Below are 17,824 nucleotides of genomic sequence, written 5' to 3'. Positions count from 1 at the left end.
CATATGGTTAAGGACCACACAGATTTTGAGAGGAAACCCGCTGTCGCCACTACATGGGCTACTCTTCCGATTGGCAGCAAGGGATCTTTTATTTGCGCTTCCCACAGGCAGGATAGCACAAACCATGGCCTTTGTTGAACCAGTTATGGATCACTGGTCGGTGCGAGTGGTTTACACCTACCCATTGAGCCTTGCGGAGCACTCACTCAGGGTTTGGAGTCGGTATCTGGATTAAAAATCCCATGCCTCGACTGGGATCCGAACCCAGTACCTACCAGCCTGTAGACCGATGGCCTGCCACGACGCCACCGAGGCCGGTCCCCCCCCCCCCCCCCCCAACAACTAATGTGTGCAATTTAGAAAACAATCGGCTTAGAAATAAATAACTTGCAGTAGTAAATTCCATAGTATGAAAACAGTAGGCGTTCTCATTGGGATGGACTATAGATATAATACGTTTTCAGAGCAGTTTAGTTTATTGTTGTAATATTATTGTGGATGTTGAATGAAAACCCCCACAAAAAACAACAACAAAACCCCTCACAGGTCAGTTCCTTTACAGACTGTGTGCATGAATTTTAATGTGTGTGTGTGTGTGTATCTGTGTGTGTGTGTGTATGTGTGGTGTATGTGTGTGTGTGTGTGTATGTGTGTGTGTTTGTGTGTATGTGTGTGTGTGTATGTGTGTGTGTGTGTGTGTGTGTGTGTGTGTGTATGCGTGCGTGTGCGTTTGTGGTTGTTTGTTAGACTTTTGGATTTTGGATGCGAATTTTATGGGCGGGGAAATGTATTGGGGAATTTTTTTTTTTGCTTGAGCAGGAAAGGGGACTCGAACGCCAAAACCCACCCTCTGCACACGCGCCTGCTTTAACAGTCAAAACTCAAGAAGACCTCTCAAATATATGTTTAATGTAACAGAGTATTAAACAAAACATCAAACAAATTAATGACACTTGTTTGTCCTTTCGAGGCGGTTCGAACACCGGCTTAGATACCACCACGTAGTTTGCCTTCATGTAATTCAATGAGGAATAAATAAATGTTTAATTATTTTACCCCACCCCCCCACCCCCCAAAAAAAAGAAGAAAAAAAAAAGAAGAGAGAAATAAAGAAGAAAATAGTAAAAAGCAAAAAAAATGAAGAATTTAGCATCGGAAGACTATGGTGGACTTTTACTATGTTAGGTAAAACACCCTATACATTGCATTATATACACAAAAAAATCGCTTCTGTAGGAATTAATTCCTTTATTTGGCATCTTGATTTTAAAAGAACCCTACTAAAATGTCGACAGTTAGAAATGTTTTCGAAGCTCAAATATATATATATATACGCTTTCTTTTGTCATATTTTCTACACTTGGACAGCCCTATTCAGCGAACACTCGAACGTGATCGTCAACTGACCCCCAGACGAACCTGGTGTTTCTAAACGACGCCTCCTTTACAATATGGCATGGAAAAACAAGCTGGAGTTTACTGATATATACTCGTTGTTATGTACATCTACCGCGACCTTGATCTTGGTAACTAGCCAGAGGGTCTACAAGAAATAAGTCTTTTATTCCTAATCCCTCTGTGTTCTTTGTTTCGGTCACTATAATAAACGGAAGGTGTGAGTAGTTTTTCTGGAGACTACAGAATCTTCGCAAAGAAAGCACATAGCATTTTAAACGGACGTGAAACTAAGTTTGAAGATTAGTCCTTTAGCATGATGAAGATTTTCTGTCTTCTGGTTCTCCTGGGCTTCATTGCCTCCAGTCATCAATTTAGATTCCATGTAAGTACTGCCTTGTTATATACCTGTAGTCTGTATAATCTGCTTGGGTCATAGAGTCGAATCACTTCTACGGACCCATGAGTAGTGCAGGAAAGATGTATTATCAGTTAAAGGATCTCCTCGGAAGAGACTCCTCCTATATACAGGGCTAGTAATATTCGATGTTGGGCTAGTAAATAACTACTATTGCCATGCCCGACGGCTAGTGAAATTATTTTTGTCAAACGTTGCAGTTAAGTCTATTTTGTAAATATGAATATCCTGACCCCACCCACGTCCCCCAATGTTAGTGTTTTTAAGCCTTATCTCCCTCTTTAGGTGACATATTTGATTATTACTAGTACAATTGTATTAACGTAAAGTAGGGCTAGTGAATTTTTAATCGTGGCTAGTACATTTTTAAAATCACTGATCCCAAGGCTAGTGGATTAAAAAAAAAACATTCTAGAAGCCCTGCTATATACGAGGCACTAGTTATAGAAGTTTGTTTTGTTTAACGACACCCCTAGAGCACATTGATTTATTAATAATCGGCTATTGAATGTCAACATTTTGGTAATTTTGACATATAGTCACAGAGAAGAAACCTGCTACATTTTCCCCATCGGTAGCAAGGGATCTTTTATATGCACCATCCCAAAGACAGGAAAGCACATACCACGGCCTTTGATATACCAGTCGGAGTGCACTGGTTGGAACGAGAAATAGCCCAATGGGCCCACCGACGGGGATCGATCCTAGACCGACCGTACATTAGGCGTGCGGTTTACCACTGGGCTACGTCCCGTCCCATTAGATACAGATTCATGGAATCAACAACTATTTCGCTAAACACCCATTCAACTCTGTATTGTACAGAGATCAGGGATAACGGTTTTGTAGTTCAGATGTATTGATTTCGCGTCCAAACCAACGCCTCCTGGTTGTAATATAAAACAACTATGGTATGTGCTATCCTGTCTGTGGGAAAGTGCATACATAAAAAAGGAGAAAAGATCCCTTGTTTTTAATTAAACGAGAAGGGGTATCCTTAGAAGAATGGGGCGATACGTAGCCCAGTGGTAAAGCGCTCGCTTGATGCACGGTCGGTTTGCAATCAAACGGTGTCGGTGTGCCCATTGAACTATTTCTCGCTTTAGCCAGTGCACCACGACTGGTACATCAACGGTCGTGGTATGTGCTATCCTGTCTGTGGGATGGTGCATATAAAAGATCCCTTGCTGCTAATCGAAAAGAATAGCCCATGAAGCGGCGACAGCGGCTTTCCTCCCTCAATATCTGTGTGGTCCTTAACCATATGTCTGACGCTATATAACCGTCAATAAAATGTGTTGAGTGCGTCCTTCCTCAGAAGAATATGTGTAATAATGATTAAATGATTGTCATCCAGTACCCATTGATAAATCAACCAACGTACTCTAGTTGTACAGGTGTAATATTTTTTAGTGTATGTAGCTGGAAGTACAAACCATGTGTATTAACATTAATTTCATTAAAGGGACATACGCTTGTTTTTAAACACTAAGGCATATATTTCACCTACACCCTAGTTTCAACCCGTAAAAATGGACACTAAGTTAATTCACAAACCTGTAACAAATTTGGATACAATAGAGTGAAACAAAAGTCTGTGACGTTGAAATACCCTTAAAAATAGACTAAAACACGACTCCATAACCGATACTTCTCAGACGCACGTGCGTTTTTAAAAATATGAAAAATGCATTTTGTGATGTTAGAAACACCAGGATGACCAGAAACACTTCGATTGTACGGAAATGGATAATGTAAGCAACACAATATAAGTAATGCATGATTTCAGTGATCATAAACGGCTCTAATAGTGAAAAATATGTCTTAGTGTTTAAAAACTAGGGTCTGTCCCTTTAAAGTTTATTTTATTACTACCCATTGGAATCATTGGACTCATCGGCAATTGGATGTCACATTTAATAATTCAGACTTATAGTCCCATTAGGGATCTTTTATATGCTCCTTCCCACAGACATGATAACACATTCCACGGCCTTTGACATACCAGTCGTGGCTGGAGCGAGAAATAGCCACAAATAGGCCACCGACTGGGATCGATCCTAAACCGACCGCACATCAGGCGAACGCTTTACCACTTGGCTACTGTTGTTGAGGAATGTGCTCAGTCACTTTATGCATTCATGAGCACACATGGGGCGGGACGTAACCCAGTGGTAAAGCACTCGCTTGATGCGCGGTCAGTTTGAGATCGATCCCCGTCGATGGGCCCCATTGTGCTTTGTCTCGCTCCAGCCAGTGCACCACGACTGGTATAACAGAGACCGTAGTATGTGCTATCCTGTCTGCGGGATGGTGCATGTAAAAGATCCCTTGCTACTAATGGAAAAAAATGTAGCGGGTTTCCTCTGTAAGATTCTGTGTCAAAATTACCAAATGTTTGACATCCAACAGCCGATGATTAGTAAATCAATGTGTTCTGGTGGTGTTGATAAACAAAACAAACTTCATGAGCACACAATGGTCGCGGCAGGGATCGAAATTGGCTGAAATTCATGGAAATCTGCCTGGACAAATCACGATTGTCTCAAACTGACGTATAATAATTGCATGCCGGTCTGACGGGACGACCTGCGTTAAAATATCACCGGCCTCGGTGGCGCAGTGGTTAAGCCATCGGACTACACGCTGGTAGATACAGGGTTCGCAGCTCGGTACCGGCTCCAACCCAGAGCGAGTACTTGAGGGCTCAATGGGTAGGTGTAAGACCACTACATTCTTTTCTCTCTCACTAACCACTAACCAACTAACAATTAATCCACTGTCCTGGACAGACAGCCCAGACAGCTGAGGTGTGTGCCCATGACAGCGTGCTTGAACCTTAATTGGATATAAGCACGAAAATAAGTTGAAATGAATAAATGAATTAAAATATCTTTGCTCGTTAAGCATTGAAGCGAATTTAATTATGTTTTAATTTTTATTCATTAAAAGTGTAAAAATTATATATTTACCCCAAAAGCTATAGTCCTGGGCTCCGTTCCACAAAGCGATCTTAGCCCTGAGATCACCTTAAGTGTATAGCTACCTTATGCACCATGGTGATCTTAGTACTAAGATCGCTTCGTGGAACGGAGCCCTGTTCAAGTGTTTAGACCCCAAGTTTTTTTGTTGCAAATGTTACGTTTAATTCCTATTCAATCCTTTTCTTTACATTTGCATGAAAACAAACCAAAACCCCGACAGGTTTTATATACAATTCATGATCTAAAATGCATGAAGTTGACTTATTTCCATTTTACAAAAATCTCTGTATGTTTTGAATACAGGTTCGTTTTCCTATAAATAACTACGGCTATTTGCATAATAAAATCATCACTCTATAGTGTGTTTCAAACAATGTTCTTTTCCACCTTCTTAGCGGAATATATTGTAGTATGATCTATATTTAAGAAACAATTTGGAAACATAAGTCAATAAACAATTCAGGCGCGGATTCAGGCGGGGAGTCCAGGTGACACGACCCCTCTATTTTTGTCAAACAATATATATTACAGAATAGACAAAAAAATTAAAACTTATCCCATCCACCCGTTGAAAAGCAACAACGGGTTTTGCGTCCCCACTATTAAAAAACTTCTGGATCCGTGCCTGCTATGTCATTAATGTAATGTACTGATACAAGAATAAATAAGTTTGGGTGCTATTGGAGATAAAACACTGTAAATTAATTATAAGATAGGTTGATACATTATGACTGTCAGGTTGTATGTCCATGAATAATATATAATATTTATTATTTACTAATGCACGGGCAAGGCCACGTTACCTTTTAGTGAGGGGGGTTGGGGTGAAGTCTTAATCTCGTGATGTTCATTGTGACATAATGAACACACACGTGGCCAGAATATTGTATACCCGCGATTGGTGGAGGCGTGACCCTCAGCCCAACCCCACACCCACCTCTGACTTCGTATGTAGGTATATTTATATGGTTTTATATTGATTGTCCGCGTTTTGTAATACACGTTTATATTTGTTCAATTGATAGATTTTTTTTTTTTGGGGGGGGGGGGAGGGGGGCAACTGAGTAGTTAATAGTCTAAAACGCCTTTTCTTTAACTTTCTATGCTTTCCGAATTTCTTCGGGGGGGGGGGGGGTGCAACTGCCCCCCTGCTAGCTACGGCCCTGCTGATAATGAATGCCATGGGAATAAATTGTTTTCAATGTTAAAGAGTTAATAAATACATTGAATGTTATATGCTTGATGGGTAGGGAGAAGCAATTTTCGATTTACCCATATTTTACTCAAATAACAATAAGGTGTGGAATTTCCAGTAATACATTTTCTGTGAACTTATACACCCTTCTATACTTGTATTTCATGTGGTTTACACAATTCTACAACAGCACGTGCAATCATAGACTATATTTCGAAAATAATGTTATTGGCCATCGACTTGATATGTACAAACAATGGTATCGTATTTTGGACATTAATTGATTAAATGAAACAAGTTATAATGGCCTTCACATAGCTTCGTATTCTAATCTTTTGTTATGCAAACAGCCGTTGTTATTTATAGGAGAACGAACCTGTATTCGTGCCCTCCGCCTGTTACCGACCCCGGTCGGACTGCTGGTGATCCCTTGTAGGCGGTCCTCCTCCAACCCACCCCACCCCACCCCTTTCCTGCCCTGGCCGGGGAAGCTGACCGAGGCCGGCACCTGTGTACAGGACAGGCGTGCGCTACAACAGCTTGTTCTGAATGAGCACGTTAAACACTGACCTGACCTGTATTCGAAACACACAGAGATTTAGGGTCTAAACAATTGAACAGGACTATAGTTGTAATTTGACAGTATGTAACGAGAATGGCCAATACGGCACAAATCCCCTTGTTTTCTTCGAGATACAATTGAAATTTTGAGTAAAAGTCAGTATCTACCTGTGATATTTGTATTTTTGCACAGTTCTTTTTGCACTGTTTTTATTTAAATCTTGAATTTTTATATTGATGTTGATCATCACTTTATTTGTTTGCATTACCATAGTTTGACACCCAATAGCCGATGTATTTTTCGTTCGGGGTGTCGTTAAACATTCATTCTTTCATTCATTCATTCGTATGTAACGTTTTTGTTTCAGCGTCGTATGCACGATGGGATGAACGGTGGAATGGGGACGTCATCTATTTCAGGGTCAATGGGACCGAGTATGGGATCGTCATCTAATTCAGGGTCAATGGGACCGAGTATGGGATCGTCATCTAATTCAGGGTCAATGGGACCGAGTATGGGATCGTCATCTAATTCAGGGTCAATGGGACCGAGTATGGGATCGTCATCTAATTCAGGGCCAACGGGACAGAGTAATGGGGCTCAATCTAATTCAGGGCCAATGGGACAGGGGATGCAAGGACCGGGACCGTCGACGGATGATGGCGGATTATTTGACCAAGTGGATATGCTCGGCCCGGAACAATGTAAGTTTTGTGAACAGCTAGTGTCACCACTGCTTTTATAGTGGTTCATGAGCGCTTTATCATAATGTCCATCATAATACGTCACGTGTCATACAGATTTACACGTTATAAGGAGTGTAAATCGTATACATATTCTGTGTATATGTGTGGTGTTGTGTCTGTGCGTGTGTGTGTGTGCGTGCGTGTGCGTATAATCAGTCCATCCATTCATCCAACCACCCAGCAATCCATCCATATACACACCTGTCCATTCATATACCCATACATATAGATTTAAAAAATAATAATAACAACACTCTAAAAATTATAAAATACATACTAGGAGTACATACACAATGTATACTGACATCCAAAAGAAACTTTACAAGGCTTGGCATTGTATTATACAACGGGCGAGACGTAGCCCAGTGGTACAGCGCTCGCTCGATGCGCGGTCGGTGTGGGATCGATCCCCGTCAGTGGACACATTGGGCTATTTCTCGTTCCATCCGGTGCACCACGACTGGTATATCGAAGGCCGTGGTATGTACTACCCTGTCTGTGGGATGGTGCATATAAAAGATCCCTTGCTGCTAATCAAAAAAGAGTAGCCCATGAAGTGGCGACAGCGGGTTTCCTCTCTCAATATCTGTGTGGTCCTTATGTTTGCCGCCATATAACCGTAAATACAATGTGTTGAGTGCGTCGTTAAATGAAACATCCATCTAACAGAATTGTGCTAAAAGAAGCTGTTATGTGTGATCAAAATAAATACTGTATATAAATGGTCGTAGATCGTAGTGCGGCCATATTTTGAAGCTAAAACATACATAAACATTAATTTGAACTGTAACATAGAAAATAATACATGAGTAGCCGTTAGATACCATTTATCTCACAATGAGTTGTTTTAAAATGTATCTAACGAGCGAAAGCATTCGGACAATTATGTATTATTCTATTTCTTACATATCCTCAAAAACCAGGTTTTAAGCAAATTTTGGACATCTTTTTCGACTAAAAGTATTTACAGCCGTTACACTTCTAGCTAACGTACGCGTTACAGACCCATGATTGTCAGGTTGATTATACGTCACAATGTAATCGATTTCCATCGTGTAGTTTTTCATTGGATGCATGGCAGTGGTGAACTGGTCATCACCTAGGAGCAGCCAGTCGTATGTCTTGAAATTGTTAACACACGTACATGTGTAAACAACCATGTGTTATCAAAAGTAACTACGACCGCAAACACATAATTTTGATATACAGACAAAGGTATTCTAAACAAGTAAAATTATTTAGTATGAAATAGTAGTCGCCAACAAGGCTCTGTTATCGCAAACATCTTACAAGGGCTGCAAACTCAGGACTGTCCCTTTAAGGGGACGTTTTGACAAAACATACTTTTTTTTTTTAAAGGGACAGACCCTAGTTTTTAAACACTGCAGCATATATTTCACTATTAGAGCCGTTTATGATCACTGAAATCAAACATTACTTGTATTTTATTCTTTAGATGATCCATTTCCGTAGAATAGAAGTGTTTTTGGTCATCCTAGTGTTTTAATACCCAAAAATTAATTTTTCATATTTTTAAACATTTTAAATTATTGATTCGAGTTCTAGTCTGTTTTAAAGGATATTTCCTGTTTTAACGTCACAGACTCTTCTTTCACTCTATTGTAACATTATCCAAATGAGTTACAGGTTTGTAAATGAACTAGATTTAGTGTCCATTTTGTACGGTTTAAAACTAGGGTCTGCGCCTTTAACTGTTTCAGTTTGCACCCTGACGGAGGGAGAGGTGAGAGGGGGAATGCAGGATATGAAGAACGACTTCGGACAGCTGGTAGTGAACATGGAACAATACTTAAACAAGATAGAATCGCAACCGCTATCCAGCAGTGAGTTTCTTGAACATTTATAGGGACGTAGCCAAGTGGTACAGCGCCGGTCTGATGCGCGGTCGGTCTAGGATCGATCCCCATCGGCGGGCCCATTGGGCTACTTCTCGTTCCAGCCACGACTGCTATACCAAAGGCCGTGGTATGTGCTATTCTGTCTATGGGATGGTGCATATAAAAGATCCCTTGCTACTAATGGAAAAATGTAACTGATTTATATATATCAAATTTTTTTTAGTTAATGACGTCGGATATCTGCTTTATCCCGTGAAGGTAAGAATGGGAAATTAGCTTGATCCTGCAGACCATAAAAATTAAGGGGAAAAGCTATTATTTCTGTTATTTCAGCCACATTGTACGGTGACCTAGAGGCCAAAAGAGCGATTTTGTAATGTAGCTATGCACACGAGTAACGTTAAGTCATATCCTGCTAATAGCAGGATATGCCACTGCTTTATCCGTCATCATATTCTGCCAATAGAAACGGTGGTTGCAGCATAAAAATCTGTCTGTGGGATCCCTTGCTACTAATGGAAACAATGTAGCAGGTTTTCCTTTCTATGACTGTGTCAAAAATGACCATATATTTGACATCCAACAGCCGATGATTAATAAATCAATGTGCTCTAGTGGTGTCGTTAAACAAACCAATTAAAACCCCCCACCCCAGTCTAGCAGACGTTTTTCTGCTTTTTCTCGCGTGAACTCAGACCTGATATCAGCACTGTTATGACAGTGGTTCATGGGTGCAGGTAATTACAACTAAACTTATTCTAATAAGCTCTGTCCGCCGTGGCCGGTGCTAGTTTTTATTTAGTAAACTATATGTAGTTTGTGACCGGCCTCGGTGGCGTCGTGGTTAGACCATCGGTCTACAGGCTGGTAGGTACTGGGTTCGGATCCCAGTCGAGGCATGGGATTTTTAATCCAGATACCGACTCCAAACCCTGAGTGAGTGCTCCGCAAGGCTCAATGGGTAGATGTAAACCACTTGCACCGACCAGTGATCCGTAACTGGTTCAACAAAGGCCATGGTTTGTGCTATCCTGCCTGTGGGAAGAGCAAATAAAAGATCCCTTGCTGCTAATCGGAAAGAGTAGCCCATGCAGTGGCGACAGCGGGTTTCCTCTCAAAATCGGTGTGGTCCTTAACCATATGTCTGACGCCATATAACCGTAAATAAAATGTGTTTAGTGTGTCGTTAAATAAAACATTTCTTTTTAATATGTAGTTTGTGAGTGGCAGTCCTATTTGTAGCGGTGCACGACGGGTGAAATCTCCAGTATTTAGGATCTCACCGGAAGTGGCTGTCCTATAGACAAAGGCACTAGATAGAGATTCATTCTATTTTGCCAAATGTGCAGAGATAAGGCCCTGATCACGTATTACGGTTCTGTCTCTACATTACTTGGGGCCGGATTTAGCTCAGTCGGTAGAGTGCTCGCTTGAGGTTTTTGCGTCCCAGGATCGAACCACCTCGGTAGATCCATTCAGCTGATTGTTTTTTTCTCGTTCCAACCAGTGTACCACAACTGGACAAAGGCCGTGGCATGTGTTTTCCTGTCTGTGTGAAAGTGCATATAAAAGATCCTTTGCTGCATTCGAAAAAATTTAGCGGGTTTCCTCTGATGACTACGAGTCAAAATTACCAAATTTTGACATCGAATAGCTGATGATTAATTAATCAATGTGCTCCAGTGGTGTCGTTAAACAAAACAAACTCTTTTTTATATTACTTCTCCCTGCCCCCCCTTTTCGTCCGCGGGACGTAGTCCAGTGGTAAAGTGGTCTCCTGATGCACGGTCGGTGTGGGATTGATCCCTGTCGGTGGGCCCTATTTCACGTTCTAGCCAGTGCACCACAACAAAGGCCGTGGCATGTGCTATCCTGTCTATGGGATGGTGCATATAAAAGATCCCTTGCTACTAACTGCTATCTTAAGACTATATATCAAAATTACCAAATGTTTAACATCAATAGCCGGTGATTAATAAATCAGTGTGCTCTACTGGTGTCGTTGAACAAAATAAACTTTAACTTTACTTTTCATTGTATAGTGTGAATTTTGTTTCAGGTGAACATTGGTTGGAAGTTGCTGGTCATATCAGAGCAGCTTCTGAGGAAACCATGGAAACCTTCCAACGCAACATGATGCAGTTAATCGGAGTCTTCTTTCGTCTGAGAGGTAATTTTAGAATATTTATAGGGGAGATAATTCTACAATATATATAATATCTGTATTGGAGAGTAACACAATGAAACGAAATGGCGTCTTTCGTCTGAGAGGTAATTTTAGAATATTTATAGGGGAGATAATTCTACAATATATATAATATCTGTATTGGAGAGTGACACAATGAAACGAAATGGCGTTTTCGTCTGAGAGGTAATTTTAGAATATTTATAGGGGAGATAATTCTACAATATATATAATATCTGTATTGGAGAGTGACACAATGACGGGTACGGGTACTCTATTAACGTGCCCCTATCCACTTAAGATCCCTTGCTACTAATGAAAAAATGTAGCGGGTTTCCTCCTCTCAGACTATGTCAAAACTGCCAAATGTTTGACATCCAGTAGCCGCTGATTTATAAATCAATGTGCTCTAGTTGTGTCGTTAAACACCCCCACCGAAAAACCCCCACAAAACTATAAGACTGTATAAGACTATTACACCCCCCCCCCCCCCCTCTCTCTCTCTCTCTCTCTCTCTCTCTCTCTCTCTCTCTCTCTCTCTCTCTCTCTCTCTTTCTCTATCTGTGTTGTCCTTATCCATATGTCCAACGCCATATAACCGTAAATAAAATGTGTTGAGTGCGTCGTTAAATAAAACATTTCCTTCCTTTCAGGTCACCCTTCTTTCAAGGATGAAGCCACGTGCCGCCAATTGCGAGATCTTAAGAAGTATTGTAAGTACAGGATGGGGGTAGGGATCAATCACGCATCGGGCGAGCGCTATACAACTGAGCTACGTCCCGACCCCTGAGTACAGGATGGGGGTAGGGATCGATCACGCATCGGGCGAGCGCTGTACCACTGAGCTACGTCCCGACCCCTGAGTACAGGATGGGGGTAGGGATCGATCACGCATCGGGCGAGCGCTATACCACTGAGCTACGTCCCGACCCCTGAGTACAGGATGGGGGTAGGGACCGATCACGCACCAAATGTTTAGCATCCAGCTGCCGATGATTAATACATCAATGTGCTCTAGTGGTGTCGTTATACAAAACAAACTTTACTTTTTATCAGGACTTGATTGTTGAAAGTTGATTGAGAGAGAAGAGAAGAAAGTGAGAGAAGAGAAAAAGATTGGAGAGAGAGAGAGAGAGAGAGAGAGAGAGAGAGAGAGAGAGAGAGAGAGAGAGAGAGAGAGAGAGAGAGAGAGAGAGAGAGAGACCGACAGACAGACAGACAGACAGACAGACAAACAGACAGAGATAGACAGAGAGAGACATACAGAGACAAGAGGCAGAGAGACAGAGACACAGAGAGACAGAGACACAGAGAGACAGACATACATAGAGAGAGAGAGAGAGAGAGAGAGAGAGAGAGAGAGAGAGAGAGAGAGAGAGAGAGATACAGAGAGAGAGAGAGAGATACAGAGAGAGAGAGAGAGAGAGAGAGAGAAACAGACAGACAGACATACAGAGAGAGAGAGAGAGAGAGAGAGAGAGAGAGAGAGAGAGAGAGAGAGAGAGACAAACAGACAGACAGACAGACAGACAGAGACAGACATATGTATACAGAGAGAGAGAGTGAGAGAGAGAGAGAGAGAGAGAGAGAGAGAGAGAGAGAGAGAGAGAGAGAGAGAGAGAGAGAGAGAGAGAGAGAGAGAGAGAGAGAGAGAGAGAGAGAGAGAGAGAGAGAGAGAGAGACAGACAGACAGAGAGAGAGGGAGAGACTCCAAATCTTATAATACAGGTTTTCTTCTCTTAACAGACGTGGAGAATCCAGGGGAACCTATTATTCCCGCAGACATGCGGAATAGCGTACTGGACAACATCAAATGTTTCAAAAACGAAATAAAGGCGATGTTCGAGTTTGAAATACCTAAAGGTTTGTGTGAGTTAAAAACGTTTTGAACAGTTGCACTCAGTATATTTACTAAAGCTGAGGTAAGGGAGTTCGTGGCCCTCAGTAGGCACGTCGCTTGGAGGTTGTTACATACCAAATAAGATCCCAGAGGTGACAATGTTAAAATCTATATTCAAGATATCGACCAAACTTGGATCCAAACGTATGAATATTACAACACTTCCGCTAAAGTGTTAAAGTGGAACCTTCCATAGGTCATTTTCGATATAACAACTTATTTTTGCATTACCCGTACTTCCACACAAACTTATAGTATTTAGTTTAAACTATTAAAAATATTGCACTAGAATTTTTAGTTTTTTGGGGTGGTAGTGGTGTGTGTGTGTGTGTGTGGAGTGGGGGGGGGGGATGTCCTCCCAGATCCCCTCTTGGATCCGCCCTTGCGTGAACGGAAAATAGTAAATAAACTATTAAAAAAGTGGCACTAGTATGTTTTATGCGGGGGGGGGGGGGGGGGGGGGCTGGTCCTCAGGTCCCCTCTTGGATAGTAAGACGTTTTTAGTATGTTTTATGTCGTTAAACAAAAACAAGCTTGTTTTATAAGTGGTTGTGGTGCAGTGGCGGATCCAGAAAATCCATTTGGGGGGGGGGGGCATTGACATGAGGATGAATGCCAATGGAACTTTGGAGGAGGTTTGGAGGGGATCGTAAAAAAAGAGAAAATTAATATATAATAGAATTATAACTACAAAATTGCAAAATTTAGGAGATCCGCCTCTGTGGTGGTGGGGAACTGGTTTCCCCAGGTCCCCCTCCCCCTTGAGTCCGCCCCCACCCCCACCCCCCCCCCCCCCCCCCCCCCCCCCCCCCCCCCCCCCCCCCCCCCCCGCCCTTGCTGAGCTTGAATTGTTTGGTTTCAGAACAACTGTCAGAAAAACAGGTGATTCGCAACACGTCTCTTCTACTGACGGAGATGATTCTGTTTGCGGAGGAGTTCCGAGTCTTCATCGAATCCGCCATGAAGCTGCACAGAAAGTTAGAGCAAACGCAAGGTCAAGGTCAAGCACCGCCGCAAGGTCAGCAGACACTGCAAGACGCGACAAGCGGTATGTAACTCGACAAACTTGGCGTTTTACACCGGCCTCGGTGGCGCAGTGGTTAAGCCATCGGACTACAGGCTGATAGGTACAGGGTTCGCAGCCCGGTACCGACTCCAACCCAGAGAGAGTTTTTAAGAGCTCATTGGGTAGGTGTAAGGCCACTACACCCTCTTCTCTCTCACTAACCACTAACTGATCCACTGTCCTGGACAGACAGCCAAGATAGCTGAGGTGTGTGCCCAGGACAGCGTGCTTGAACCTTAATTGGATATCAGCACAGTCATAATCGTACGAAACAAGGAGGGGTGTGGGGGCAACTCGCCATGGGCCTAATTCACTAAACTCTCGAACTTTGCGATCTTACAGTGCAAATAGTAAAAGACTTACAAAGAGGATGCTGCTTTGGTGTCTAGCAGAGCCTAAGAGACATTTGTGAAGTAGGCCCCATGTCATGCACTGACACAGACTAAGTGTTTTATTTAACGACGCACTCAACACATTTTAATTACGGTTATATGGCGTCAGACATATGGTTAAGGACCACACAGATTTTTTTAGAGGAAACCCGCTGTCTCCACATAGGCTACTCTTTTTACGACAGGCAGCAAGGGATCTTTTATTTGCGCTTCCCACAGGCAGGATAGCACAAACCATGGCCTTTGTTGAACCAGTTATGGATCACTGGTCGGTGCAAGTGGTTTACACCTACCCATTGAGCCTTGCGGAGCACTCACTCAGGGTTTGGAGTCGGTATCTGGATTAAAAATCCCATGCCTCGACTGGGATCCGAACCCAGTACCTACCAGCCTGTAGACCGATGGCCTGCCACGACGCCACCGAGGCCGGTGATACAGACTAAGTACCACAGTCTTATGGCCACTTCACACTAGGCGATAAGAGGCAGCGATTTTCAGCATAATATCCCGAATTACCGGCCGTACGGCAAGTGTGTCACCACTCGCCTGCCTCTAATCGTTTGGGCCCATTGAGTTATTTCTCGTTCCAGCCAGTGCAAAATTTGTGGTCAACCTGCTTCGATTTTGTTCATGCCACTAGACAAGTAACTACGGCTTGAAAAGGTGATAGTCACTTATTCGTTGTGATATTATGCTATTTTTGACACTATTTATTCTCTGTGACAGTATTTTCATTGAAATGCATGAAGGACATAATGGTGATGTGCAACCTTAAGCTAACTAACGTTTGAACAACCGATCCCTGAGGTACGGGACGTAGCCCAGTGGTAAAGCATTCGCTTGATCACGGTCGGTTTAGGATCAATCCCTGTCGGTGGGCCCATTGGGCTATTTCTCGTTCCAGTCAGCGCATCACGACTGGTATATCAAATACCGTGATATGTGCTATCCTATCTATGGAAATCCCTTGCTACTAATGGAAAAATGTAGCGGGTTTGCTCTTTAAGGCTATGTCAAAATTACTAAATGTTTGACATCCAATAGCTGGTGATTAAATCAGTGTGCTCTAGTGGTGTCATTAAACAAGACAATTAAAAGAAAGAAAAAAAACCCGACCCCAGTATTCTTTCTTGCAAGATGCTTGGCCCTATTTCACTGGCTATGTACCGCGTGGTTAATGTCTTTATTTCCACGGACCGGCCTCGGTGGCGTCGTGGCAGGCCATCGGTCTACAGGCTGGTAGGTACTGGGTTCGGATCCCAGTCGAGGCATGGGATTTTTAATCCAGAAACCCGACTCCAAACCCTGAGTGAGTGCTCCGCAAGGCTCAATGGGTAGGTGTAAAACCACTTGCACCGACCAGTGATCCATAACTGGTTCAACAAAGGCCATGGTTTGTGCTATCCTGCCTGTGGGAAGCGCAAATAAAAGATCCCTTGCTGCCTGTCGTAAAGAAGAGTAGCCTATGTGGCGACAGCGGGTTTCCTCTAAAAACAGTGTCAGAATGACCATATGTTTGACGTCCAATAGCCGATGATAAGATTAAAAATCAATGTGCTCTAGTGGCGTCGTTAAATAAAACAAACTTTACTTTTATTTCCACGGGTTCAAATTAGGAAGGACGGAAATATTTTATTTAACGACGCACTCAACATATTTTATTTACGGTTATATGGCGTCAGACATATGGTTAGAGACCACACAGATATTGAAAGAGGAAACCCGCTGTTACCACTTCAAGGTCTACTCTTTTCAATTAGCAGCAAGGGATCCTTTATATGTACCGTCCCACAGACAGGATAGCACATACCACGGCTTTTTTTAAACCAGTTGTGGAGCACTGGCTGGAACGAGAAATAGCCTAATAGGTCCACCGACGGGGATCGATCCTTGACCGACCGCGCACCAAGCGAACACTTTACCACTGAGTAGTCCCGCCCCTGGGTTCAAATTGGGGTTTGCGATTTTAAAACTGCATGTATATACTTACGGGTTTTTCTCTTTTTTTCTCGTTAGGTTTCAATATGCAAACTCGAGAACTGATGAAAGAGCTTCTTGGCGCCATCAATCGTCGTGGACTCAGGAAGTAGTATCCGTCCAATCGAAACCAGTAGGAGTGATCATGCAACCAATGGACAATTGTCTTACAAAGTGTCAGTAGTGCATTAGCTCTGTGTATAGTCTACAGTTTTGAGTATATTTTAAAATTGGTTTACATAAAATCTGTAGAAAAAAAGAGTTAAAGTTTGTTTTTGTGTAACGACACCACTAGAGCACATTGATTTATTAATCATCAGCTATTGTATATCAAACATTTGGTCGTTGTGATACGAAGTCTTCAGTAAAAAAATGTTTTGTTTAACGACACCATTAGAGCACATTGATTTATTAATCATCGGCTATTGTATATCCGGTCTGGGATCGATCCCCGTCGGTGGGCCTATTAGACTATTTTTCGTTCCTGCCAGTGCACCACGACTGGTATATCAAAGGCCGTGGTATGTACTACGCTGTCTGTGTGGAATGGTGCATATAAAAGATCCCTTGCTGCTAATTAAAAAGAGTAGCCCATGAAGTGGCGGCAACACCACTAGAGCATATTGATTTATTAATCATCGACAGTTGGATGTGAAATATTTGGTAATTTTGACATATAGTCCTAGAAAGGAAACCCGCTACATTTTTCTATCAGTAGCAAGGGATCTTTTATATGCACCATCCCACAGACAGGATAGCACATACCACGGCCTTTGATAAACCAGTCGTCGTGATATTTGACTGTGTTCTGATAAACGTTTTCTTTGATCTGCTTCAATCTGCGTCCATCGACAAAGTGTTGCATATTTTATGGTAACCAGTTTTAGTCAAGTTTGGTGTATTTGATAGCAGCTTGTGATTAGTATTATGCCGTTACGTACATCTTTATTGTAGTGTTAAAGGGACATACCCTAGTTTTTAAACACTAAGGCATATTTTTGACTATTAGAGCCGTTTTTGATAAATGAAATCATACTTTACTTAGATTTTATGGTTTAGATTATCAATTTCCATACATTCGAAGTGTTTTTGGTCATCCTGGTGTTTTTAATATCACAACACGCATTTCTCATATTTTTAAAAAC

General features: G+C 42.2%; 1 protein-coding gene across 2 annotated transcripts; it reads left to right on the top strand.

The window, feature by feature from the left end:
- Nucleotides 1-1,693: 1,693 nt before the first annotated feature.
- On the top strand, nucleotides 1,694-16,953 carry LOC121376879. 2 transcript variants are annotated; one of them, XM_041504663.1, is made up of 8 exons: nucleotides 1,694-1,780; nucleotides 6,922-7,258; nucleotides 9,022-9,144; nucleotides 11,219-11,329; nucleotides 11,998-12,057; nucleotides 13,091-13,207; nucleotides 14,107-14,292; nucleotides 16,719-16,953. In XM_041504663.1, exons 1-8 carry the CDS (start codon nucleotides 1,712-1,714, stop codon nucleotides 16,790-16,792), a joined length of 1,077 nt encoding a protein of 358 aa, XP_041360597.1. In that variant the 5' UTR covers nucleotides 1,694-1,711; the 3' UTR covers nucleotides 16,793-16,953. The 2 variants fall into 2 exon arrangements, with proteins under 2 accessions (XP_041360597.1, XP_041360598.1); XM_041504664.1 differs by lacking the exon at nucleotides 1,694-1,780 and adding an exon at nucleotides 5,706-5,752.
- Nucleotides 16,954-17,824: the final 871 nt, after the last annotated feature.

This window comes from Gigantopelta aegis, chromosome 7 (assembly GCF_016097555.1).
Source record: "Gigantopelta aegis isolate Gae_Host chromosome 7, Gae_host_genome, whole genome shotgun sequence".
Taxonomy (NCBI): Eukaryota; Metazoa; Mollusca; class Gastropoda; order Neomphalida; family Peltospiridae; genus Gigantopelta; species Gigantopelta aegis.
The sequence above is the reverse complement of the archived record's forward strand: the minus strand, read 5'-3'. Positions and strand labels throughout refer to the sequence as shown.